The sequence below is a fragment of the Neopsephotus bourkii genome, unplaced genomic scaffold (genome assembly GCF_033783945.1).
Source record: "Neopsephotus bourkii isolate Nb327-2 ecotype Australia unplaced genomic scaffold, CSIRO-AGI_Nbou_v1 NB_565, whole genome shotgun sequence".
Taxonomy (NCBI): Eukaryota; Metazoa; Chordata; class Aves; order Psittaciformes; family Psittacidae; genus Neopsephotus; species Neopsephotus bourkii.
Window position 1 is genome coordinate 2,485,004 of NW_026901066.1, and position 26,984 is coordinate 2,511,987.

Here is a 26,984-nt window from a genome sequence, read left to right on the forward strand (position 1 = left end):
ATCCAGTTTAAGGGACTGGCAAAGTTGGCATGCAGTTTGAAAGCTTTATTCTTTCAAAAACTTTACAGCTTTGTTTAGCTAAGGAAGCAAAGTCTTCTAAACTCAATCCTTTGATTTGTTTGCCTGATCTCAAAACCTTCCGATTACCAAGAGTCCTCCCCAAACATTTTCTGATGGGAAAACACACAGCCCACATGGTTCCAGTGCAAGCAAGAGATTATAAACTAAAAACACAGTGACTAGTTTACAGCTCAAAAAAGTAAGTTTCTCACAGCTCAAAGCTTTGTAATAGAAAATACTTGTATAAGCTGCAATAAGGCCCACCCGGGCAGCAGCTTCTGACTTCCCTCTTCTGTGACGGATTTTCCTCTACTTCTGTTTTGCCCCATCCCCTGCCACACAAGCTGCAGCACCCCAGAGTAATTGATGTTGTACAGCAGAATACTTAGGACAGGCCTGCTCTGTTCTTCCTCCTTGGAGGTATACTCTCCAAGCTTGTCTTGGTAAGAACATTTTAATACCAAGACTTAAGAGCTGCCCCTCACGCAGCCCTTACTGCTCTCAGACTCCTGGGGGGGAGAACACAGGTGGCTAGAGGGAGCCCTGTGAAAGATTTAGAACTTTTTTCACCTGAGGATGGCGACATACTGTACAAGCACAAAAGAGTTCCCAAATTCACAGGATCGTTAGGGGTGGAAAGGACCTCTGGAGATCATCTAGTCCAACCCCACTGCCAAGGCAGGGCAACCTAGAGCAGGTTACAAAGGAACATGTCCAGGCTGGTTTTGAATGTCTCCAGAGAGGGAGACTTCACAACATCTCTGGGCAGCCTGTTCCAGTGCTCTGCCATCCTCAGCGTAAAGAGCTCTTCAAGTTGATGTGAAACTTCTTGTGTTTTAGTTTATGGCCATTGCTCCTCATTCTGTCACTGGGCACTACTGAAAAGAGCCTGGCACCGTCCTCCTGGCACTCACCTTTGAGTTATTTGTATGCATTAATGAGAACCCCTCTCAGTCTACTCTTTAGACTAAACAGGCTCAGCTTACACAGTATCTCTTCATAGCAGATGCTCCAGACCCCTGATCATCTTGTGGCCTCCACTGGACCCTCTCCAGCAGCTCCTTGTCTTTCTTGTACTGAGGAGCCCAGAACTGGACACACTACTCCAGACGTGGCCTCTCCAGGGTCAAGTGAAGGCTCACCTCCCTCAATCTGCTGGCCACACTCCTCTCGATGCATCCCAGGATAAGGAACCAGCCCAGAATGTTGCAGGGCTCTAATAAAGAGGTTTCATTGAAGTCTCCACTACAGCCCATTCATACCCTGCTCCACTGCCTCAGGGTATAGCAGCCCACCACAACCCAGACACCTGGGGCAGGGTAAGAGGGAACAGGCCACACTCACACCCTTCGAATTCTTAGCTGAACCTCCCTATGTTTATCACCAAGACTCACATTTCATACTTGGAATCCAACTTCCTTAAAGACCTGGACAGTCTTAAAAAACACATCTACTTTGTGAAGTATTATAAAGAGCAACGTTCACAGATCAGACACATCCTTGCCAAAATGCCATTTATTGCAGTATACCTTTAAATGGCATACAGATAACCAAGTGTTGCATCTTCTGTTAGAACTCGTATTTCATTTGTACCACTTAAATAACACAGAATGTCATGTTTGTTTCACAAACTGTCACTTTAGACTACCAAAATATACAGTTTTTTCCTTTCCCCTAGCAAGGTTGTGAGGTACAACTAAAGTTTACCACTTTATCTTCCTGCGCTTTACAAGAACCTTTTCATAGATAAACCTATCAAACAACATTTCTACATTCCTATACAAAGCAAAGAATTACAGCTGAAATTAACACCGTCTGGTCATTGCATTAACCTATTAAAATCCATTCAGTAAAAAAAAAAAAAAAGACAAAAAAAAAAGACAGACATAATGGACTTCGCAGCTTTACTTAAAACCAGCCAGCTACACATATGCACAAGGTTTCCTTGCACATAAAGAAGTTTGGAATCAAGAACTGTTTGGGTTTTTTTCTCTTGGGTTTGCACAGAAGGCACCAATTTTGGCTGCGTAGCAGCTCAGGAGTGTTTTATACTTCACTTAAATTACACAGGTTTTTAAGTTTTACTGTCGACATGCAACATTTATACCGGTTGTTGCAATAGTCTCCAATCATTCCCTCTGGCTCAACAGTACAAGTATTTACATCAGTTGTAAACACTCCTTCTCCAACCCCATACCTTCTAAGTGATGAGGAACTGAACTTGCAAGAAGCTAACCAAAGGCAGAGCAGAAGTAAGGCCTGTGTAGAACACCCCACTTTTCTTCTCGGTTTGAGATACTGTGGAGAACTCCAGACCCTCAGTGAGGCCTCAGTGCCTCACATCTGACAGCACACTGACCACCAACAGCTTCAGGCATCCAGACTTTCCTCAGAAGGTGTTTTTCTGCCCTTACTAGCCTGACATTCCTGGAGTTGCTTCTTTCCAAAGTGCAGGAACAGCTACTGAAGAGCCACTGGGGAGTCACGAGAGTCAAGCACATCAACTGTTGTGTATATTTAAGGCCGTCTACACTTAGCCTTCATCAGGCTTGTTTCAGATGCTATGCTGCTCTATTCCTTAACTGCAAAGTCATGATATGCTGTTACCTTCTACCACTGTGTGCCAAGGTATTCTGTGGCATAGACGGCAGACCATGTTCCAAGACAACCGCTGTAAACAGTGCACAGATATGTAGGTGCTACAACACGTCACAGTCACCTTGTGACTACACAATAGTGCAGGATAAGAGCATCTGCAGTATGACAGCCCAGCCTATTTGGCACCTAAGAAGAGGGAATGTCTGAGATGAGACTCCTTAGAATAATCTATTTCTTACCTATGCCTAGAAAGAGCAAGAAGGTAGTGGGACAGTCCAACACTGCTGGCAAAATGAACTCACCACACTTAATCTGGGGGTCGTTGGGGTTTGTTTTGTGTTTGTGTTATGCACCAACTTCTTAGGAGCTGGCTCTGGGTATGGCATAATGCTTCCAAAACAGAAGTTATTCTAAACTATATGACAGTCATTTGCTTACCCTGCTCGTAATACCTCCTCTCACTAGGAATCATGTTCAGCTTGATGTTTCATAGGCATTAAGTGCTCCAAATATGGCAGTTAGAAAGACCTAGAGGATTGCAGTGTACCAAATGTCTGCCTAGCGCAGCCATTTGTTACGCTTAAAACATATATGAGTTAAATAGGAGGATCCCTGCTACACAGAATTTGAGCACTAGTAACTGTTTATTCTTGCTAGCCCTTTCCCTAAATATCAAGAGTTTTATGCATACAGTGCTCCCTTACCTTCTCCCCACCGCCTGCCCCAGCAGTCTTTAGATAAACCAAAGTGAGTTTAGGAACTTGCAGTCCCAATTCTGTTAAAAAAAAAAAAAAAAAACCAAAAAAAAGTTGTGCAAGAAAGCAGGGAATGTTCAATGAATCCAGATCTACTTTGTAGTTATCAAATCTCAATGGCAAAGTGGTAAGGGCAAACAACCCAATGATCATATGGCTTAAGTTTAATGCAAAGCAGACTATGAGGACCATGTGCAGGGAGAGAAGAGTCCAAGAAAGATGAAGGAAGTGTCCTGAAGAGCAGTGTTTATGCATAGAATTCTTCTTGTTTGTGTGGTTTTTGGTATCCTCCGTTAGACTGCTTTGGCTCATCCAGCGAATAGCTGCCTTCATCTTTTTTCTTCATTCTATACAGCATAAATGCAACTAGAAACACTGCAAACACCAAGCCTACTAGTCCTCCAGCGATAACACCTAGAAGGGGGAGAAAGCCACAAATTAGACTCCAGATAATGCTAGTGTGACTGTAAGTTTCAGACTGTTCCTTACTGATTTCATGACTTCCAGAAATTAATTTGTCCTTTTGCCCTCACTCAAATCATCATCCTTCCATTAGTACATGAGCTTGCTCACCTACACAAGGTAAACCTAGAGAAACACATTTCCCACTGAGACGTGCTGCAAAGCACACTAGGCTATGTTGTTCAGCTCTAGTAATTTGACCGAGGCAGCATTAGAGCGGTTTTACTGTAGTTTTTGAGAGAAATAATAGGTTTAAACACAACTTAACTGATAACTAGTAGTGTCAGCTTTGCTTATTAGCAGGTTAGTATTTGTCCCTGTTAGCGTTTTGACAACACAGAATCATGAATCACCACCCTAATTTCAGAGGTCTAATAGGGTTAGCTTTCATGCTCAGATGTACTTGCAGAACTGCAGCTTCTGCTGCCTGGAAGACTCCTACAAGAGTCTGCTTTTGCCAACTAGAAATCCAGAATATCAGGTACCTCCAAGAACTTCTTTTCTGTCCATAATTCCTGAGGCTCCTGCAGCTTTGGCATTCCTCCCAGAGTCAGCCAGTACTTCTGAGCTCTGGGTGGGGACCAAATCCTCATCTTTAGTTAAGATGAAGTCTCCCTGTTGGGACATACAAGACAGGTTAATCACGTTTCTCATCATGTCTGCTACTGGAGGTTTTCCATAGCTTGGTTTTCTTCTCGTCTAAACCCCTCCACCAATATAACTTAATAAATCAATCATCACTTTTGACAAATTACCACCCTTTCCTGCAAAACCAACTTACTACATAGTATTCAAACCATCCCCTGGAAAGGCTGTCAGAGCTGTTAATCCTCACCGGATCTCCAGAGCCATCCTCAGAAACCTCCTCATGTGTAGGAACAACATCCTTTGGAGATGCTATTGTGGGAGTGGTGGCAATGTCTCCCTCATGACGGATGGTAGAGGGGGGCTCAGGCACACCTTTAGTGTCTGGCACATCAGAGCTGGGGATTTCAGGTTTGAGCCCATAGACTGTGTCTGAGGCTTCTGAAGGAGTTACATGAACCACTGAAGGAAAGTGAGTAGTGGGGCTTCTCACTGTTGTAACAGCATCATTTGTTGGTTTCTCATCAGATGAGCTCAGGATGGGTACTGTGTCCTTCACAGCTACAACTGGCTCCTCTGTCACAACAGTACTAGTTGCAGAAGGAGACTTTACTTCCTCCTCAGGTCCGCTCTCAGTCCCAGGAAATGGCTGTTCATGGAAATCTATTGGTGTTGCCAGTAATGAGAAATTAGTTGATTCTCCTGGGATTCTCCAGGTGTGAGACTGTTCAGTCATGGGACCTGCAAAACAGAACAGTATTATCCTTGGCCAGTTTAGAGACCTGTTAACAGTATCTCCAGGATGCTGGTCTAACAAGGATGCTGAACCTGCACTGACAATTTTTGGAACAACAGCAGTTCAGTTCATAATTCCTAATCCTTTTCAGTGGCATAAGGAAGGGATAGACGTTGGTACTTTATTAGTCATCTGCTTCTCCACAAGGCACAAGTGCTAGTCTGTTTGCAGACAGATTGACAAGGGGGCTGTCTTATTTCAGCATACTGGTTGCTCAGGATTATGATCTGATTCTTTTCCCCATAAGTATTTGTTTCAGAGCCATATTCATATACTCAACACCTTTAGTCACTGGCACACCCGATTTCAGGGTTTTATTCCTGCAGAATTCAAACTAAAACATGAGCATTTGGCTAGAAGGAAGCAGAAGGATGCCAAGGTTTAGTTTTCAACAGCTTGCTTATTCCTCAGTAGCATCTCCTCACCTTGAGCACTGAACACCAAAGGTCTCTCTCATGCAATTTAGTAATCATTCCAATAGACTTTTTTCCCTACCCTAAAACCCTTTTATTCTGCTTTTTAAAAAGTATAGCCCATGGGAACTTGCACACCTGATGAGATAAAATTTGCACTTGATGTATGTTGGCAGTTTGGGGGTTACACACCCTCAAATGGTATCTCCTACCAGCTCATATGAGAGCACAGAGGCCCTTCTTACAGTCTCCCCCATGAATAAATCACTTCAGCTCCATAACATTCTTCACTCAGTTTTTCATATTAGTAGTCACATGGAGTATACCTGATTCTGCTCCCTTTCAAGTCTCCTACAACTCGTTTTCTGCTAATTGTTAGCATCTGACGCAATACAAGATGAATAGATTAGGCCCTTTCTCTGTTCCCAGCTCTCATATTCTGAGGCAGGCGTGCATGCGTGTGTGATTCCTGCCTCCCCCTTTTAGTGTGGATGCTCATCAAGCTCTCACTTGCCACATTCAAGCACTAACAGTACAAGTGCTATTAACTTACCTGCACCTGAACCTGAGAATGCATCATCGTCATCACCAGATGAATCAAGATCTTCAGGAGGAAGGTTCAGATTTGTAGTTTGCTTTATAGAGAAGGGAAGAAGGCGTGTTAGTGATGAGATTACTATGTTGTTTGCATAGTCTCCTCTAAGAGCTCCTGAAGGTTACCCAAACTCTCTTTGTTCAGAATGCATTTTCTTATCTTTCTTCATTCCATCTGCCCTAAAAAGAGTAGTTCTATTAGTGGTTAGTCTATTCAGTGTTGGAAGGGTCAGTCTTGCTGCTTCCAAGCTGCACTTGTTTTGGAAAGAAGAAAGCAAGGAATCTGTTCAGAGCCACATCCTGGCAGCAGCCAATGCTCTGCCCTTCCACAACATAACCATTCTGTTCCAGGTTCTGACTGGTCATGTCTTCGCTATCTACCAGTTACTGCATTACTTCTAAGGAACAGAAAAGAAGAGGAGATAAAGTAGTTTGGCTTCTCTGCCTTTCTGAACCCTTCCAGCACTGTTCATGTATCTGAAATGACAGCATTTCAGTGGAAGTAGAATGAGATCCCCTTTTTATAAGTGTGGGCACTCAAAGTCCTGATATAGCAGCCAGCCTTCCCTGTAGGAGAATACAGCCCTCAGCTTTCTCCATTTATGCTTCAATGAGTACACTAATCAGAACAGAAGTTCAGTTGCTGAAACAAGAGGCCAAACTCCTGTTCTACTGCACCAGTTTGTCATTCAAAGCTATTCAGGCTATCCAAAGACAAACAACACTAAATAAAGCAGAGTGATTACTTCATGCATCTTGTTGGCCTCTGCTATATGTGCTATTGGTACAACATGCTTGACACTCAACTCATAACTAGCCCCCAGGTTTATTTCTTTAGGGCTACCGTTATCCAACCAGTCATTCTCCCTTCTCAGATTTTGAACCCTGTACATCACTTCTCCTGAATTTACTCTTTCCCTGTCCAACTACATTCCCTGTTTTCCAGAATTTTTACTTTTATTCCATCCTAAAAATGCCCTTGTCACACCTTCCCAGCACTGCCCTGAGATACTGCACTGCATCGTCCAGGCTGGTCATGGTTCTACTGAGAGTGTGAAATCTCATTTTATTATGTAAAAAGAAGAACATACATTCTTGCCAGCTTTGCAACCGCTGTATTTCTGTAGCTTGCATTAATACAGTGTCACTTAAAATTAATATAACATTCATTTTCATCCTAGGAACTAGTATGCTCTGTCAGACAAAGCAATTGAGCTCTCTCATTGTCTCTCACTGGGCTGCATTTACTGGCCCAATCTCCTTTTCATTCTTTTAAGATATCAGGTTTATTCAGTTTTCTCTTCCATCCTTAATACTTTATTCATTCCCTGTATTTCCACAGAACAACCGGTTTGTAAGGTGGTTTACTAGCCCATTAGATTCCTCCTCTCTGAAGACAAGTATGCAAGCTGCCACCAACCTGACTGGGCTGAAGATCTTGCCTCTTCTTGGTGATCATTGTAATTAATTATTATCATTATTTTTTAATAACAAGAAAGAACAAAAGAAAAACCAAAAACCCCAAACCACAAAATCCTCATACAGACATTAAAGTTTTTAGCACTTTCCTTCTCTATGGGAAAAAAATCCAAACCAAACACACAACAGAAAAAAAAAAAACAAAACAAAAGCATATTTCTACTGTAATTTCTAAGAAGAAACTGCTCTTCAATCTTTAGTTTAGCTGCATATCATGGGGTAATTTGGGTTTTCAGATTTGTCCCTGCTTGTTTTCAGTGTGCTTTTGCACTCATCCACAGAAAGTAGGTAAGTACTTCCTGTACATTTTCCTTCTCATGTCAAAGGTCAGCAACCCACACAAGCTGATCTCTCTACACTCCAAACATGAAAGAGTATGAACTGTTGGTGGATAAAGAACATGGAAAAAAACTGCCAGGCCTCCCAGATTCCACTCCCTGGACCATCCTTTCCAGTACGTTCCTTTCTGAAGTCAGGCTTCCAAAATTGCACCATTTTGGCCAATGCCGGGGAGCTGGGGACCATTTTTCTCCCTCCTTTCTTGGACTAGCAAGCACAGTCCTTTGTTCTGGCACTCAGTTTGGTTTTGTGTGCAAGGGGAATATATTGCAAAAGGGGAATGCATCCTCCTTCCAGTGGAAAGGCTCTACCTTGAAGCAGTCGGAAAGCCATCTCTCCAGCTTTTCACTGGAGAAAGGCACTGCCAAGCCAGTTTAAGACATGGCACCAAATACCTTTATCTAGGATAAAGACTAACTTCCCCCAAATCTGAGTCTTTGTACAGGATTTTCAAGAACATGACAGATCTCATGGTCTGAAGACCTTAGCACCACTCTTGAAAAGATCAGGAAATGAAAGAGCAACTCTTGATCTTGACTAGTGAGCCAGCACCCCTTCCCCTCGTGGTGCTAATGAATGAGGTTTGTTCAGTCATGCCACGCTTCCTTTCTTGTTATCCAGTGTGTCCAGCCACCCTATCCTTACATTTCCCTTCACACCTGAGATTTTAGCCTCTTCCCAGGCTGCTGCATGTTCTGCTTCTCCATTGCCTTTGTCACATACTCATTTGAATCCTTGTTTCATTTCTGCCTTAGCTGGGAGATAGCTAGGTCCTCCTCAGGGGAGGAAAGTCCAGTATGGCCCAGTCTAAACCAGCAGAGACCCATGCTGCTCCAGTGTAGAGTTGCCCAGAAGCCACTCAGCAGCCACCTGGCAAACATGAAAACAGGCTCAGACCAGTTGCTGTTCACTGAGGTTGACTATTATATTTCAAGGGAGTAAGAGAATACACGATTCAGGATTTAAAAAGTCTGCTTTCCACAGCTTTAAATGAGAACTTAATGAATTTGCACTAAATGTGTCCTTCTACTTAGTTGCCCCAAAGGGTCTAGTCCCAGGTTGCCCCTCTAGGACTTGCAGCATCTGCCTTTGACCAGACAGTTTGAGGCCTGGGATCTGAGAGGGACTTTCTTTGCCCCGTAGTCTCAAAGGACAGTATCAGATTCTGCATATGTAGGTACCAGCCAGAATATCCATACAGTGATGTAACTTCATGACATCATCCAGTTTCATGACACATGAGCATTAAGGAATGTTTGTCTTATTTATGTAACTGCACAGTTATATAAAGACTGCACTTTTTGCTCTACACACTGCAGCATCAGTAAGCATGCAGCAACCTTTCCTTGTGGCACCACAAAATACAAATACTGCAGAAAGGTCATGCTTCTATAGTGTTTTGCTGCTGAAGGATTTCAGATACAGCAAGGTTAACATAAAACACTGACTCAGGATGGCATCAGAAGGGACTGAGCTAATTTGGGTTTGCATCAGGAAGATGGACCATGATGTTCAGGCAATCTGCACCTCATGGTCAAGGCTTTTCCATGACCTTTTATTGCAGCAGAATTACACCAATGAGAAAGGTTTTGATTAGTCAAGAGCATTAGTGGCACAGAACATAGAGACAGTCCAGGTTGTGCTGTCATATGGAAGAGCTGAAAATAAATTCCAACTTAAAGTAACCTCGCTTTACCAACAACTCTGTATTACTTTAGCTCAAAATTTTATCAGACTGTTCAATACAATCAGCTAATGCAGACATGCTTTCCACCATCACAATTAGTTCCACCATCATCCAGTTTATTTTTCAGTCCACTGAGTCTATTTGTGGACCATTTACTTTGTTGACAGAAAGGCTAGATATACACATTTAAGTTCAGGCAGTGGATCTTTTGAAGGATCTTCAATGGTCTCTCATGTATTCTAGTCAAAAAGCTTTCAATTCTTACCTACCTATTGCTTTTTTACTGTTTTGTGGTTTGGTTTTTTTGGGGGGGTGGGGTGGTGTTTTTTTAGCAGCTCAGACAACTGATCACAGCTACTTGCCTAGCACTTTGGATGTGGTATCACTGAATTCAGTTGCATGTTACGGGTAACATTTTAACAGTATTTTTTATATGGATTAACTAGTTCCCATTAATCAGTGGAAGATCCTCTTCCTCAAGTATCAAAGCAGCCCCTCTAGGGGAAACCCTGGGGAGACTGTTAGCCTCTCTCTTGCTGAGCACTGTATTGTTGAAGAACAATAGTTATTCAGTTCTGCTGGGACAACTAGAAAGCTGCATAGTGGCATCTTTAATTTAATCAAGAACGAACCAGGCTTTCACAGCTCATTAGATATATTATTGGCTCCAGAAGTCTTATATACTCCAGACTTTCTTTTTATTGGGTTGTTTTTTTTTTTTTTTTTGTTTAACAGCATCATTTCTAACTATTCTTCAGTCTTCATCTTGGGCACAGTCTCCAAGCATGAATCCTTCTTATCCCATCAGCTGCCAGAGAGCTCCCTCCTGCTACAGGAGGGATATGAAGTACCATCTCGTGATGATGGGGAGATATGTAGTTTATTAGTTAATCTCACCCTGCCCAAGCTTGGAACCACATTAATTTGGAGCCATGGCATATGTAAAATGAAGCAGCTTTTTTCAAATTGCTCTTTGAGGTAAGCAAAACCAGCGGCTTTGCCACAAGCTGCTACAAGCCCTAAACTAGATTAAAGATTATTTGTATCCCACTTTTACTAATCTTAGTTAGTGATCAGCCTACTACAGCAGTGTCAAAAACACTTGAAATCCTCCATTATCTGAATGCTGTTAAATTTTCACTTTTCTAATAAATCCTTCTTGTTCAGCTGAAAAGGAATGAGCTGTAATGAACTCTCCCACCTCAAACACCTCCCTAAACATCCTGCAAGATTCTTCTAACTTCATAGGATGCAAAACCTATGGCTTGATCTTGTTTGACAGAAATATAAAAGAGCAAGACAAGCATTTGCTCTCTTTGGCTACTAAATATGACTTTGGAGCACCTAAGAGATACTTTAGTATGGATTTGAACAGCTCTAAAAAACTCAGACTCAAAGGTTTGCCTTTCAACTTTTTTTATATATTGAAGAGCAGAGCTGGCCCCACTAACAGAAATGCTATCTCAGGCAGAGCAGCACGAAGAGCTTCTAACCTTAAAATACGCTATTAGTGTGTGGGAAGACAAAACCTGCTGAAAGAAATTTTATCTTTGTTAAACCTTGATATTCTGCAGTTAACAGCCCACTCATGATTAACTCCAATTCCAGATGTCCATGGTCTGCAGACCAGCATCCTCACCCATCCTACTCCTGCAGGCACAAAGACAGCTAGCACCAAGGTGACAATGCACATCTTCAGTTTTAAGTCAGCCATAAATTCTGGAGTCACTGAAACAGAACTGATGCTTTTATATAGCAAGTCAACAGTAAAGCTCATATGCAAGTCTGCTACACCAGAAATCAACAGCAGCGTGGCACCATCTCAGCTAAATGCTCTTACAGTTGTTTCTCCTGTTGCTCCACTGCTCAAGATAAGCACCAGTGCTGCTTGGTGACCCTGCAGGTTGATGAAGTAATTGTCTTCCTAGGGAGAGCCAAAGAAGCAGACTAACAGCACAGGCCAAAGAGCAGAAAGACAGCTACAGACTGTTCCACAAACAGGCTGTGGACTGGATAGCCTAGATTTAAGCACTACTTTTATCCCTGGCTAGTGTTCCAAGAAAGGGTCATCAAAGCATTACAACTGTCTGCCCTCTCTGTTTCAGACAGTATCATTTCAATGAGCTTTTGTTGCACTCCAACAGGCTTCAGCATTCCCACCCTTCCATTCACCAGTGTATGCCAATTGGAGTAAGGCTGGTTAGAGGTAAGTATGGCAGTTAATTTTGTCTGGTTTTCCATCAGATCATTATTACTAAAGAAATCTGGAAAATCTTGGTTAACTGTGTTCTTAATGTGTTCCTCTTGTATTTTTGGCTGTTGACTTGAGAAAGAACTATCTTTGAGGGAGAGGTCCTAGCTGCAACAGCAGTTGCTCTCATTTGAAGTATGAACTACCTGATCATCACACAGCAGCTACCTCTTGGCACTCAGCTCTTGAGGCAGTGAAACACCTTCCAACACCTACTCAAAACAGGATGAGATCTTTTAGGATCTATTCCGCTATGGGCAGACCAAAACAGACTGTCAACTCTGCCCACTGCCCACCAGGCTTTGATCCTCCTTTTCTGCCAAGCTGTAGAAGCATTCCCTGATCCTTTGCACAAGACGCAGTGGTCAAGGAAGGAGAGCATCCAGCTACTCCATACACACAGCAGCTACAGTTCCAATACTTCTGGAGGCTCACCTGGTAAGTACCATGCTGTTGCCCAATCAGCATTACATTTTCTCCTTACTGTGACTGGGAAACTTCCCATTAAGTAGGGCTGAAACACAGCAATCAACATGCCAAAAGCTGCAGCAGGGCCCTTTCGACAACCACCTCCCACAAGAGCGTGTCCCTTCATTCTTCCTTGACCATCCCTTGCATAGCTGATCCTGCAGTCTCATGGTGAACCGGATCAGGGAACTGGTCAGGTTTAGAAACAATAATATTAATTTAAAAAGGAGAGGGAGAGAACATAATGCAGAGAATTTTCCAGCAGGATCAGTTTCCAAATCCTGCTCAATGCATGAATGCACAGGTGTTTGTATTGGCATAGGGCAGAGTGTGGCAGCCGCGGCTTCTTAAGCAATTCACATACGGAATTACAGCCTGGTTCCTGGGATGCTGACACATGTTCAGCTCCCCTGCAGCAGGGGGCAGTGAAATACACTGCCACTGCCATGCATTATGGACACACACATCACCACCCTCAGGCTGCAGGCAACACGCAGATCAGAGCTGCCTCAAAGGGCTGCAGGATTTTAGAAAAAGTAGCAAGGAGAAAGGTTGTACGGAGAGTTCTCTTCTGCAGTGCTTGTTCACAAGGGATTAGGTTTCTTCCAGACAGCACAACAGTGCTTTTAAGTCCACCCTGACCTCATAAACACAGTAGAAAAGACTACATAGATGTTTTATTCAGAAAGCTAGTAGCTCTACTTTTGTTTTGGGACATCTGAACCTTATAGGAAGCTCAGTGCACTTGCTGTTGAGTACTGGACAAGGAGCATATTGCATGTCCTTCAGCAGAGAGGGCTGAGCAAAGCCAGGGTAGCTGGACTCCAGCAGGGCTATGGACTCCACAGCCAGGGAAGCTTGTGGCCATGCAACACACACATCAGTGACAACCCATCACTTGTGTGCACTGCTAGCACTGTACAGAGCACCATGTCAGTTCTGATACAGGAGAGCTGAGCTGCCTCACAGTTCTTTCTCATGTGGCTCTACTAGAAGTCTGGTCAGTCCTTCAACAACAGAGAAGTGAGTTGAGTCTTTGCTCCCGCTTTTTCACCTCGAGGATGTGTCAAACAAGGAAGTCACTATACACTGCTTTCACTCATACAAAACTATCCTTCCAGCAAAGAAATACAACCAGGCCAAGGACTGAATCTTACTGTCAGACAAAGCGCACAAGTACTCAGCTCTGTATCACTGGCAGATACTAGTTGCCAGAGTATGGCCAAAAGTGGGGTACCTTTTGTCTCCCATGCTCAGGGCGGCCTGTGCTTTGAAGATGCAGCCTAATGAGAAAACTCTTTTCCCTGCAGCTAATCTCACAAACAGCAGACAGTTCAGTTTTATGCTATAACTGCTTTTCTTTAAAGAGCCTTCCCTGCAGCTCTTTAACATTCTTGATAGTTCCGGCATTCATTTCTTCAGATAGCACAAGAAAGCCACAGTGAACGTATAACCTCAAAGAGCTGTGCAAAGTAGGTGCAGCTCAGTGAGGCCATACAGCTAACAGCTTCAGTTCATCCTAGAAAATTAATTTCAATCTATTTCAGCTGGCTTAAGAGATGAACAGTAAGCTGTGTAAGGTGAGACCAGAGAAACCTAACTTGTCTTAAACCCCTCTGACTTGAAGTCACCAGCACTTTTAACTTTCTAGTGTAGCAACAACAGCATAGTAGATTCAGGTTTACAGCAACAGCCAGTTCAGTTTAGAGAAGTACAGATCAAGAATTGCTTGGCTTCAGCTAAAGCCAGTAGTGGGCTGCCCAAAACAGAAACCCTGACAAAGTATGGTTGAAAAAGGATGCTGCAGGTCAGATCTTTATGAAATGCAAACCCATCCAGGAAAGAACTACAGTAGCTCAAAACCCACTACCCATATATGTTAGTAACTGCAACACACATAAACATGACCCTCTTGGTGGAAAAAGAAATTGAAAGTGACAGGATCTAAGGTCCCTGATGCCTTTTCCTCCCACATACATGTGGCCCCTGCTGTGGAGTTCAGGCAGGTGAGGTTGAGCAACCAACCTCAGACAAGTCATCAGCAGTTACAGCCACTTCAATGGAGACTGGATTTTGTAGTGTTACCCTCCAACACATATAAACACATTGACTCTATGTCTTCAGCAGCAGTCCCAGCAAAACCAGTCTCTAATCCTTAGCCAATTATTGCCATCCATGCATTGACCCCTGTTGCCATGAACAGTCTCACTTGGGTCTGTGTGGAAATTCCTGCCTTTGTCCCACCTCTGGCCACCCACTCACCCTGTCTTATGGGACCAGCACTCAGGACTGTCACTGGAGCAAAACTCGTTTCAGAACCAGAGACCTCCTGGCAAGTGCAATAGTGGGCTTCAGACCACCCAATTGCTCCTTGGCAGCATGCATGGGCTGGAGAAGCCAGTCTCCTCTCCACATAAAGCTAAGAGACAAGCCAGCTCCCAGGAAAGCAGACCTGTTAGCATTACAGCCCTCAGACTGAGGAATGCAGTCAAAGACTGGATTTGTGGGAAGAGCTGCAAAGTGACTTATGTCTCCATTAGTCCCAGTTGAGCCTATGCTCTTCCAGCAGGCCTGTTAGCTCAAAATAGTCACTGTGCAGCTGCAGGCCATGTGCCAGATACCAAGAGGCTCAACCCTGCAAGCTCCTCCTGCAGAGGCCATCACAAGCCTGCAGAGGCCATCACAAGTCTGCAGCACACCAATATCAGGACACAGGAGAGGCAGATCAAGGACTTTGGTCCCACAGGAGCACAACTTGCTCCTTCCATCTTCAGCCACTCAGCTAAAGGAGTCCCAGTTCAGAAATCAGAGATGTGTCTATAAGAAAGTATTAAATGGTCTATGGTATCTCAGATCTTCAAATTAGGCTAGTGGCACATTATGAATCACTGATGCCTCTCAGCAGTACCAGGAAAACACACGTGTGTGCCTCTGGTCATATGGAAGCCTGTTATCCTGGAGACAAATGCCATACAACTTGGTTGGTGGAACTATTATCATTTCAAATTAGCTCCATGCCAGCTTTTACGTGTTTGACAAACTACCACAAGCAACACTCCAGCTGCACAAGTGCTCTGACCTGAGCAGATGCATTCCCAGAAGTCAGAAGCAACCTCATCACCATGATATACAGTATTCTGGGGGAGGAAGAAGCTATCTGCTTTACCAGAGAAAGGGAAGCTAACATGCAGCCAGGAATACTGCCAGCCTCCAGGAATTATTATCAGGCAAGAGTCAGTGCAACAGCCTTCAGTATCCAGGCACATGGCTAGGACCCAGGTTCTTACCTTAATCCTAGGAATTTCCCTTTTTTCCTCCTTGAACTCTAGCAATTCCTAGTGTGAGATACGCCAAGGAGCCAGGAGACAAAGCTGTAAGATCTTCTTGAAGGATCACAGAAGCATTTTCTCTCTATCAGTGAAACATACATGTTTCTGATTTGAACAACCTGCTTGCAGAGCTATGCCAGGTTACTGAAATCCTTTTTCAGATACAAATCCCGAGTGTATCACCAAACTAAGGGTTTACTAGCAGTACTTCTGATTCCTAGCAGCTAGGAAACCTCAACAGGATGAACTCACAACCCTGAAGTACTAAACATCTCAACTTAAACGGGTTAGTTGGCAAACTTACTGATACTACTTAAACCTACAGTTATTAGCCTTACAACAACAGAAAAAGCTGACAAGACATTTTGGTTAGTACTGTAAAGTGACTGTGGAACCACCCAGATGTAGGATTTTATAGGAGGATATATCCTATAGCAACTGGATATGTTCTTTAGCAACTGTCTGCGCACAAGACAACAAATATTGCTTTTTATTTGCTGACAGTTCAGCGGCAGATGTCAGGCCTGCTGCTGTCAAACTCTGCTTTAGCTTCCCAGCTGATCTGCTTGCAGTTTACCCTACATGACATACATCAAGTCCTTCGTAGCATGACAGCCAGCCTGAGACTCAACAATCCAAGACAAGGCCTTCCTGATTGCTTTTGCAAACTTGTTCTCCAGAAGGAGTCGTGATGCAGCCTCCAATGCTTCTGAAGCATTTGCTTTATTTTGCTAACAAACTGTATTTTCCATACACACATCCCAGACATCTGTTACCTTTGAATGCTCTATTTCATTATAAATCTCATAACCAGCTTCTTAGTCACAGCACCACCACCAGCCCTTGTGTCAGGCACTCCAGCTCTTGAAGGGCTGACTGATCAGGGGACTGGAAGCATCCAGAAAGAGCTGCCTGGCTGGAACAGACACTGTCCCACATGTGCACACCAGATTGCAGGACCAGTCACATCCACAGCCTGATCCATTGCTGCTGTTATTTGTCAGTCTTTGCAAGGGAGCTGCAGAAGCGAGTTACACTTGGGTAGGAAAATTAGCCAACTGCTGGCATTCAGCAGCTCCGTTCTGATTTGGTCATGTTCCATAGCTAAGCTGTAACCAGTTCTAAGTCCTTGCTCGGCAGGACTCACACCAGTCAGCCACCAGGCTGTTAAGAAGGAACTTAAGTCTCCATCAGCAGCCAGATGCTGCGCTCATGCAGATCATGCAAGCAGCTTTAGATTTTGGGTTTGATCCAATGCAGACCCTCAAAGGTCTTACGCTAACACACATGATTAACTGCACTTCTTACATCTGCTTCCATGCCTCACCATCTCCAACTCCAAGTAAACCACCAGGGATGTAAAGAAATCAAATCTCTCCCTACATTATGAGGCATGCTATCAGGTCTGGTTTATCCACAAGATCTTACAGTGTTGACTAAGCCTACATTGTTTATAAGGTATAAGTCATCCCTGCCAAACAGATGCAGTTACACCAGCATGACTAAACCATGCACAGAAAGGCTTAAACATCTCCCCCAGATGCAGGAGCCACATCTCAGATCAGGAATACCCTGTTCTCCCATCTTAAGGGTCTTCTCAGAGAGGCACTTTGGGCATCACCCCTTCCTTCCACACAGTTTTAGCAGCTCTGGAGTGCAGGTGCTGAAGAAAAGCAGCATGTGTTTTGGGTACTACTAGTCTCCTTGGCATAAACAGCAGTATGCCAGGTGGTGTTCAGGCACAGGCTGGGCCACATTTCACTGAATTACTCTAACGTAGAACACCATTCAGACTGCATGAAATTCCTTTGAGAAATATGCATGTTCACAACAGTTGAAGCACACAGCAAATGATCTACCCATATAAAGTGGTGCAGAGATGAAGCTTGCAGCGTCTCTCCCTAGGACATTAATGATCTCTATGACACTAATGATTCAGGCTTACAAAAGCATCAGTAATCCCGCATGTAAGAAAGAGTCCTGACAGCAGTTGCTTACAGTTATGCAACACCTCTGAGGTTATGGAAGCTGGCTGGTATACTTCCCAGCTGAGTCATGAGGGTGTTGGAGCATCATTTCAAAGCTGACGCATCAAATTAAATCCTCCCATCAGAACCCTGCTGCTGCAATTGCACTCAAGTCACCTATCATTCTACTCATATCAGTGAACATTAGGCATTTAGTAACCAAACACCTGGTAAATTAAACTAATTAATTTTGACCCAGAGTCACTCAGTTACACTGTTTGTACCACATCTGTGCAGTAGAATCATGAACACAAGACTGTTACAACAGCAAGATACATCAGAGAGCTTCCCTTTGATCCATGTTCTTATGCAAGTTTCACTGTAACAGCTACTCAGCTACCTCATGCCTTCATTTTTGGGTATACAGCTTGTTCACCTGTCTTTCCCATGGTTTTGTTTCAGAGCAGTCACCAGACCAATTGAGAAGGTTAGAGCTCAGGGAAGAGGCTATCACATTTGTGAGGTCTAGATGCTCTCCTGCCTCACATGGGCAACTGTAAGACTTCAGTTGTTATTTGGACATCCCTGTGTTTTACACACCTGTATTGTGAAAAGAGACATCATCAGTGCCACCCCTGATGGACTGTTAGGCATTAAGACAAGTCAATACAACAGTACTAAACTGCAAGGCAAGGTGAAGTGCTTTAGTACCAAGTTACTCCCAGAACAGCATGTCCCTTAGTTCAGACAAGTTTCTGGCAAGGTGTACCGTCAGAAGAGCTAGATGCTACAAAGCAAGAGATCAGACTTCCAAGACACTGCTCAAACAGGTATTTCGTGTACAAATAAACTGCTGGGTCTACTCACTGCCTACCAGCTCTAGTCAGCATAACCTACCTCTAAAGAAAGTAAATCATAAAATGCTGAAGGACCACCTTATGGGACAATTCTAAAAGCACAGGTTGAATCAGGGGCACACACCAGCACCATCACTACTACACTGAATGCTTTGCTGTTCCAGGTTTGCAGTGTTTACCTCACAAACCTCAGCTGATATATTACACAGGAGTTCTCATGCAACTCATCCTTCTGAAGCATCCCAAAAGGTTCAGTTTTCAATGAGAAAGTTGTGATCTCCTGTGATGAACTTTCACTTTCTTTTACTGGATACCACAGTTTTCACAATTTCATAACATTCTGGGCCTGCTGCCAGAGACCCACTGGCTACATCCATGATAGTAAATTAAACAACATCAGGGAACATCCCCAGGCACTGGAACACAAGCTAAACCATCCATTTATTAGAACGATCTCTGGCACAGTTCTGAGCCTTGCCAACTAGCATGCCCCAGATAATGCACAGGAAGGTTTCCCAGCAGGCAAACTGGTGAGGGGGGGCACTAAAGAATAGGTCATAAAAGTAAGATTTGCTATACAATGGGAACTCCAGCATTTAAATTGGTCACGGGATAACTAGCATCTAGTGTATTAATAGAATCAGTGTAAGGAGGTTTGCTGGAGCTTTTTAACCCCTTTTGGCTGCATGCTGGGGGCATACTGAGCATTTAGAGCTTTTCAGCCATTACAGTAATAACTCTAATTATTCACAATCACACCTTCCAGTTTCTATAGCAAGCAGCTTACCACCTTTTCATATCTCAGCATGACCACAGATGCAGTCTGAGGAATTTCTGCAAGTTACGCATGCTGGAGAGCGAAGGCAATGCTGCTGGAGGATTAAGCTAGCAGCTTTCCTCTTGGAGGCCATGAGTCAGTTGATGTAAGTGCGTGATAGCACAGCACTCCTTTGCCACTGCCCAGACATGCCAGAGTCATTTCTTTTGTTAGGTGCTTTGTTCACTGATGGGAAAGTAGTCATGATCTAGATGATTCCTCCGTTAGGACAGAAAGAGATTTAGAAGTCAAAGCTGTCTAGCTGCAGGCTGTTAGGCAAGTTTCGGTGCAAGCCTCACTACCCCTTTTCCATTGCACATAGGTGCCACTTACACCCTGTCAAAGCCAGCAAGGTGGACAAAACTGTAGATTTGCAGGAGTTTCTTATTACAGTTTCATAAACGCAGAGCACAGCAGGGGAGTGAAAAGTATCACATATATCAGTGTTTGCATTAGATATGAATTCAAGCAGGCTTTGCAGTTCCTCTAGTTTGGGATTTTGGTCCTTTTACACCTCAACTTCTTGATCAAAGAAAGCCTGTGCTCTGTCCATAAAGAAGATACTTATTAGCTGGTCAATGGGTAACAGGTTCTCCCTTGTGCAGAGATGCTCTAAACACAGACTGGTGTTTGGCAGATAAACAGGCTGCTCTGAGGTCCTGCAACTGCCCAGAGCACAGGCATCATGTATCCCAGATCACCACCCTGGGGCCAGGGCATACAGACTCCAATCCTGCAGTGAGCTAGTCAACAAGCAGCACATGACAGGGATAGATACCTCTACATATAAATATATACACACACCTACATTTATATTTCTTCACTCTACTGGTCTCAAAACATAAAATAAAGCAACAATAGGGTCTTGTTTTGGGACAGGAAAGAGCCAGGTAGTCTCTTCTACAGCACTGTGTCTGCCAGCTCTGATCCCCAGGGAACATACAAAGGCTCCCTACACAGCCACAGCAGTACTGCTGCTACAACATGGAGCTTCACAAGATCTGTCATCTGGAAATCATTACGTTAATCACTGCTTGCTCTCCAGATGGCAGACTGGCTACACTCTCCTCTGCCCATCTTTGGCTTCAATATATAATATGCTCGTCTAGTAACTCCTAGATGCAAGAGGCTGGACTGGAGCTGCTTACTGGCTGACCAGGATGCATACTGCCACCAGCATTAGAAACTAATTAAAGAGCTTTCATGTGCACAGCCGGGACAGTCATGGTCTGCAGTGCTGCCCAGAAAGCATTCGGTACACTCCCCTTACAACTGGAATAGAGTTCAAGTTTCCTTCCATTGAAGAGGCAGTAAGCTCCCCGTCACGTGACACAGGCAAGACAAAGAGCAACCCCCATTCCCTAGCTATAGATTGTGCACGCTCAGGTGATGGAGCCAGGGCACTCAGAGAAGCTGCTACATGAACTGGGTGTACTTTGCAGAAAGCTGGTTAACAGATGTATGTACCTTCAACTGCCTACAGCCAAAAAGCCAAGACTGTCCACCTTTGTTTCCATGACTGGCATATGAGACATTGCCATTACTACACAGGCAGTGCAAGGAAACTTACAGGGCAGAGCATGACAAGAACACAAAGCCTCCATCAAAGAAAGGCAAGATACCCATGAGTACTTTAAGCTAGTTGGCAGGCAGTTCCCTGTCTTTTATCAGTGCTTTTGATTTAGTCAGGAGTCATTCTGCAAGAGCAATCCTGAAGACTTTTCAGTTACTAGAAAAGCCATGAACACCAAGAGGCAAAACGAGTGGACATACTGCAAAAACAAGGGCTACGGAGATGATAATTCTGCCAGAGAGCACAGCAGCATAAGTGAAGCAGGAAGACCTCTTCATCTCATCAATACTGAAGGAGTTTCAAACTACAAGCCTAGCAGGGAAAGCCATGACTTACACCACCTCCATGACTCAGTTGTCTGCAGCTCCAGTGACTCAACAGGAAGTTGTATTAACAACTCCATCCAAATCCCACTAGCACACTGGTTCCCAACCAGCAAAGCAAGCTTCACTGGTGAGACTGGTCTCAGCAGTGAGATACAAACATTACAGTAAAGCATGGCAAGGAGCCCAAGCTAACAGACTCTGCTGGACCCATGCCGGTTCCACAAGACCCAAAACGACGACTGCAGCCAAATACTGCTTGAGAAACTGAGAGGTTGGGAAACCACCACATTAGCAGATGTTGCTCCACAAGAGTTGATTGTAGGAGGTTCAAATGTTATCTCACCTTGAGGTAAGGCTTCACAGTGCAGTAACTTTTCCACTAGCATCTCTACAGGAGAAAGCGCACTATCCCAGGTTTCTAGCCAGGCCAGATAAAGCTCATTTCTGTGGTACACCAGCAGCCTTGCAGAGCAGTGGTTCAAATGAAGTATACCAGTCAACTCTTAGAGACCTGTTAACAAACCTGACTCTTGGCACTCTTAAGGAGACACTACATACTCTCTGCATTTTAGAGTATCTTCGCAGCTCGTAAGAGAAGTGAACCTTTAAGAAACAGAAGTCCTTGTGCTACTGGTCAAAACAACTTCCCCTTTGCAAGTTCACCGCATGTATCAAAGTCTAGGAAGTAACAAAGATTTCTCTAATCTGTAAATAAACAGTGCCTTTAAATACCATAATACTCTGATGCTCACATTCCCATCTCAAAATATTTCCACTTATTTTTCCACTCCTATTACTCACTTCAACACAGTGACAGAGAACCCATCTATACTCCCTAATTTCTTCCACAGCCTTTAGCAGAGCAAAGGCTACAGTATTGTCTAGAGGCAGCTATCCAGCTGCACTAGAACAGGAGCACACTGTTGTTGTAGCTGAAAGCTGGTGTTTCCCACTGCTTTGCCGGTTCTCTTGGCACAGAGACAGCACCTGTCCTGTTTGTTTATGGGGAGAGTTACCATGAAAGTTTCACAAATAAAAAGACTAGCACTTCAAGCTCTCAGATAAAGACGCTGAAGTAAAGGTGTCTGTGCTCCCCTTGTAAACAAAATGAGATCCTGTCAACAAAGTCCTGACAAAGCAACTCACCTTGAAGGAAACATAGAGGGGGCTGGTCAGACAATCACTCTCTTTGGCTCCACTGATTACATCGGCGTGACTGTAATGAGAGCTTCGGCACCCAGCACACACAGACACCTACATTTAGGTGCCTTAACGTCAAGTGAACACTGTCCTGAGATACAAGTGCCATTTGAAGTACCCTGTCTCAATGCATGCACTTATTTCCAGCTGTCCTGGAGTGTGTAACCCTTTGAGTCAACAGAGTAGAAAACATCCAAAACAAAAATACTAATGCTGCAATGCAGAAGCAGTGCAATTTTATCCATGACAAAACCTCCTCAGGAAAGGGGTCCTATCTTCTCTCTCCCAAAAAGCTTCCTCATCCCTGCAGCAGACCCCATTAAAATCTCAGCTCTCTAGATGCCAGATGACACAAGAAGTGTGGGATGTCCCACTGAGAGCCAGTAGTGTGGTTCCTGGACACAGGAGCCACTTCCAACAAGGTTAGGACAAAGTGCTACTATATAGGCCACCTGGAGACATCTAAGCACTAGCAATGTAAAGTACATACTTAAAATGGACTAATTTTGCTGCTAAAACAGCAGCCTACATTTCAGGTTAGTGCACTAGCTTAATTTTAGAAGGCTTACAGGTTTCTTGCACTTGCTGCAACTTGTCTTGGGTTCTCAGGATTGTTCGGTTTCCAGAAGTTTCAGAATGCTGCCATTAAAAATGCTAGCTCTTCAAGCCACTTGAAACCAAGAGAAACCTGGATCAAAAGCTAGCAACTTACACCAGGAACCCCCGTACATGATACAAACTACAGCTTATTTGTCTCTGCTGTAATTGGAACCGACCAGATACAACAGTCACCATTTGACTGGGAGGTAGCCACCAGCGAGGGTTCAGACAGAGAAGCACTGTTTATAGACCTTGATAAACAACATAACTGTTCATAGAGCTTAATAAACAACATGACCCTGCTCCACATGTACTATAGAAGAAAGTGTTTCCTCCTTACCCACTGCCTATATGTTTATTAAGCAAGCTGGACTACCTTATTTCTTCTAATTAGTTTACATTCAGATAGGAATGACATCACCCTTGGAAAAAGGTTCTGCCTGCTCTGCGAAGCTAGTGTTAACCACCAGCATGCACCTACACCAGATGAAACAATCAAATCCCTGTTTTCCCTCATGAGACAGGCTGGATTGTCCACTGTCCCCCTCCTGCAGCAAGCCATGCACCTTGGCTTGGTTGGTTTCACAGCAGGGTTACGCCATGTAAAAGTTTACATTTGAGAGAATCACAGAGTGGTTTGCATTGGAACTGACCTTAAAGGTCATCCAGTTCCAATCCCACTGCCACAGGCAGGGACACCTTCCACTAGGCCAGGTTGCTCCAAGACTTGTCCAAGCTGGCCTTGAACACTGCCAGGGATGGAGCAGCTACAGCTTCTCTGGGCAACCTGTGCCAGTGTCTCACCACCCTCATAGTAAAGAATTTCTTCCTAGTATCTAATATAAGGGTACCCTCTTTCAGTTTAAAGCCACACACACACAAACACCCCCTCCTATCAGTACTTGCTCTTATAAAATGTCCCTCTCAAGCTTTCTTGTAGACCCCTTTAGGCACTGGAAGGCTACCCTAAGGTCTCCCTGAATAACTAGGTGAATGAAGATGCAGCAGCCTTCTTATTTCAAGAAAATCAATGCCCCCATCATAGAAACATCATACGAGATGTTCTGAACAATAAAGTGTCATTCTGAATAAGAATAGGAACTTCCCCAACCATTCCAGGGAGGCAGGAGTACTTAGAAAGAAAACAGCTCTCATTTGGCCACTTCTTTGTTCCTGCTTATTACTTCCATGACAATATGCGTGGCCGAGCCAAGTCATGCAGCAGTAGCCAAGGTTCAAGTCATGCACCAGCAGCAGTGGCACAATTTGCAATTATCAGACCACCAAGAACCCAACACTGACACTCTCATGCTCACAGCACCATGACTTGGCATATGCAAAGAGCTGCTTACAGCCCTTCTGATTTCTGTGCCTAGCACAAGAGTCTTTCTGCCCCCTGATGCAAAAGCATAATGATTCCAGATGGGTGGGAAAGCCAGCTTAGTGGGTGACACTGACATTTCAACATGGGAAAAAGGCCGCATAATCACCAGAAGGGGAACAGCTTCAGTGCCAAGTCACCACAGAGAGCCCCAAGAACTTCCGCTCCTCCATGTGCTCACCCAGGAAACCCATCAGCCTGGCATCACCCAGCCCTGCGTGTCTCTTACACATAGGAAAACTCCCGACAAGCATTTATTTCATGCCCTTACCATGTCTAGTAAGCAATATTTATCATAGAGGAATTTTATTCAAATGTACAACAGAGGCTGCAAATTAACTGCAGGTTTTCTATCTTATTCAGTAGAAAAATTCGTAAGAAAATTTATTCATAAGCTGTGAGCAGGGCCCTGTCCACACAAAACAGGGTGGATAACAGTCACATGCTTGTCATTTTCAGCCATTTCATAGCTACTCACTACCATATGGACTAGAAGGGAACATGTCCAGAGCTATAGTAGAGCTCAAGACAGGACGGTGTGGTGAAACTGGAGGTGTACTGAGCAGCTTAGATCCTGCAGTGCACTTTATTCTGCCACTCCTCATTCAGCTGTTGCTGTAGCTCATCTCCAGGCAACTTTCAAATCAATTATTCCCTTTCAGAAAGAAAAAAACTCCAGTTTTGACTCTGATGATCCTGCCTGCTCACAAGGAGCCTCACATTCCACTTTTTCCTTCTAACTCAGCCAAAAGGGAAGACTCCATGAGCAACGTGCAGGCAGCGCTGGCACGCACACACACACGGGAAGTGAGCGTCCCTTGTCTCACAGAGGAAAAAGGGATGGCGACTTGGGCTTTGTGCCCCTCCAGAGGTGGTCGCAAGCCTCCTACCCCACACTTGCCACCCCCACACAGAGCCCAGGCCTCAGCACAGACCAAGTGAAGCACTTTTACGAGGCTGCGGTGCCAGATTTCCGAGTAAAGGCCCTCCCGGGGCAGAGCAGGGATCAGCGGCCGAGCCATCCTCTGTTAGTGGATGACATCTGGCGGCTGCTGCTGGGGCTGAAAGGCTGCCCGCGGAGCCGCGTTCCCGGGAGAGCTGCCCCCGAAACACCGGAGTCCTGAGGAACTACGAGCCCGCCAACGCGGGACGGCTGCGCTCAGGAGCAGCGCACCGAACCGGCGACTCCGAAGCTGCGAGAGGGCCCCGAAGCCCGACGTAGACGGCCGGAGGAAGGCAACAGCGGGGCACCGGGACGGCGGCTCGGGAGGGGAGGTGGGGCTGGGGGCTGGATTCCCCGTGCGGCCGGAGGGTTCGTGCGCCGCGTCCACCACAGGATCGTTTGCTCAAAGATATCGGGACGAGCCCTCCGCGAGCTCTCCAGGTACAAAAACAGTGGGGAGCAGAAGCACCTCCGTTTCAGACACCCGTGTCTGCGGGGGAGGGCTCCCCGGCCACAGCGACACCACAAAAGGCCACATGCGAGCGCTCCCGCGAACTTACGTTCATCCCCTCCGGTGCGCACCACGCCGGAGGCAAGACACAGGCATTCCCCCGCACCCCTCACTACACTCCTCCCCGTGCACATCGGGGGTCTCCCGCGCCCCAGCGGGGGTTACCGGGCAGCACCACCCGCCCGCACAGCCCTGGGGCGGAGCCGCAAGCAGGTCTGGAGCAGCCGCAGCGGGTCTGGTTTGAATTAAGGCTGCCGGGGCAGCCCTGGCTCGAGCCCACCACAAAAGGCTACTGAACCCCGTCGACACAGCACGGCATGGCAGGGCACCACTCCCCAGCTACAGCCTGCGGGTACCCGAGCGGACCACGGAGCGCGGCGGCAGCGGCCACCCCCGCAGCCCAGCCCAGCCCACCCCGGCTCCAGTGCAGCCACCCGGTTCCCCACCGCCCCACGTGCGCCAGCCTTCCCCCTCCGCCGTTCCGTTCGCTCACCGCGACAGCAGTCTGGAAGCAAAGGGCCACCAGCCACACGGCCACCACGCTTATCATCCTTCCTCCTCAGCGGGCCCCAGGAGCGCACAGCCTGCCCCTTCTTCCCGCGGTCTCCGCCGCCACTCTCGGTTCGCTCCTCTCGGTATTCTTTAAAGTAGCTGCGAGTTTTCTTCCTCTTTTATTTTCTTTTCAATTTTCTTTTTTTTTTTTTTCCCTCTCTTTCTTTTCTTTTTTCTTCTCCCCCTTCCCAACTCGCCGAACCAGCCTCCCAGCACCTCTCTGCGACGGCAAAAAGTTGAACTCTGTCTTTTAATGAACACACTGCAACAACCTTCACCTTACGGCCATCCCCCGGCCGGCTCCGCCTCCGTTCCCCTCCCCTCCCTTCGCGCCCCGGCCCGGCCCGGCCCGCGCTGGCTGCCCGCCCTTGTTTCCTGCTGCGGCGTACCTGCGCCGCCGGGCTGCTAGGGCCGCGTTCCCCGGTCGGCGACCGCCGCCAC

General features: G+C 45.3%; 1 protein-coding gene across 1 annotated transcript; it reads right to left on the bottom strand.

Annotated features, from left to right (window-relative positions):
• Window positions 1-1,559: 1,559 nt before the first annotated feature.
• Window positions 1,560-26,704, bottom strand: SDC1 (syndecan 1). The gene is made up of 5 exons (XM_061351207.1): window positions 26,485-26,704; window positions 6,223-6,304; window positions 4,711-5,201; window positions 4,361-4,490; window positions 1,560-3,827 (listed from the first exon to the last, which is right to left on the bottom strand). Exons 1-5 carry the CDS (start codon window positions 26,539-26,541, stop codon window positions 3,661-3,663), a joined length of 927 nt encoding a protein of 308 aa, XP_061207191.1. The 5' UTR covers window positions 26,542-26,704; the 3' UTR covers window positions 1,560-3,660.
• Between the last annotated feature and the right edge of the window lie 280 nt (window positions 26,705-26,984).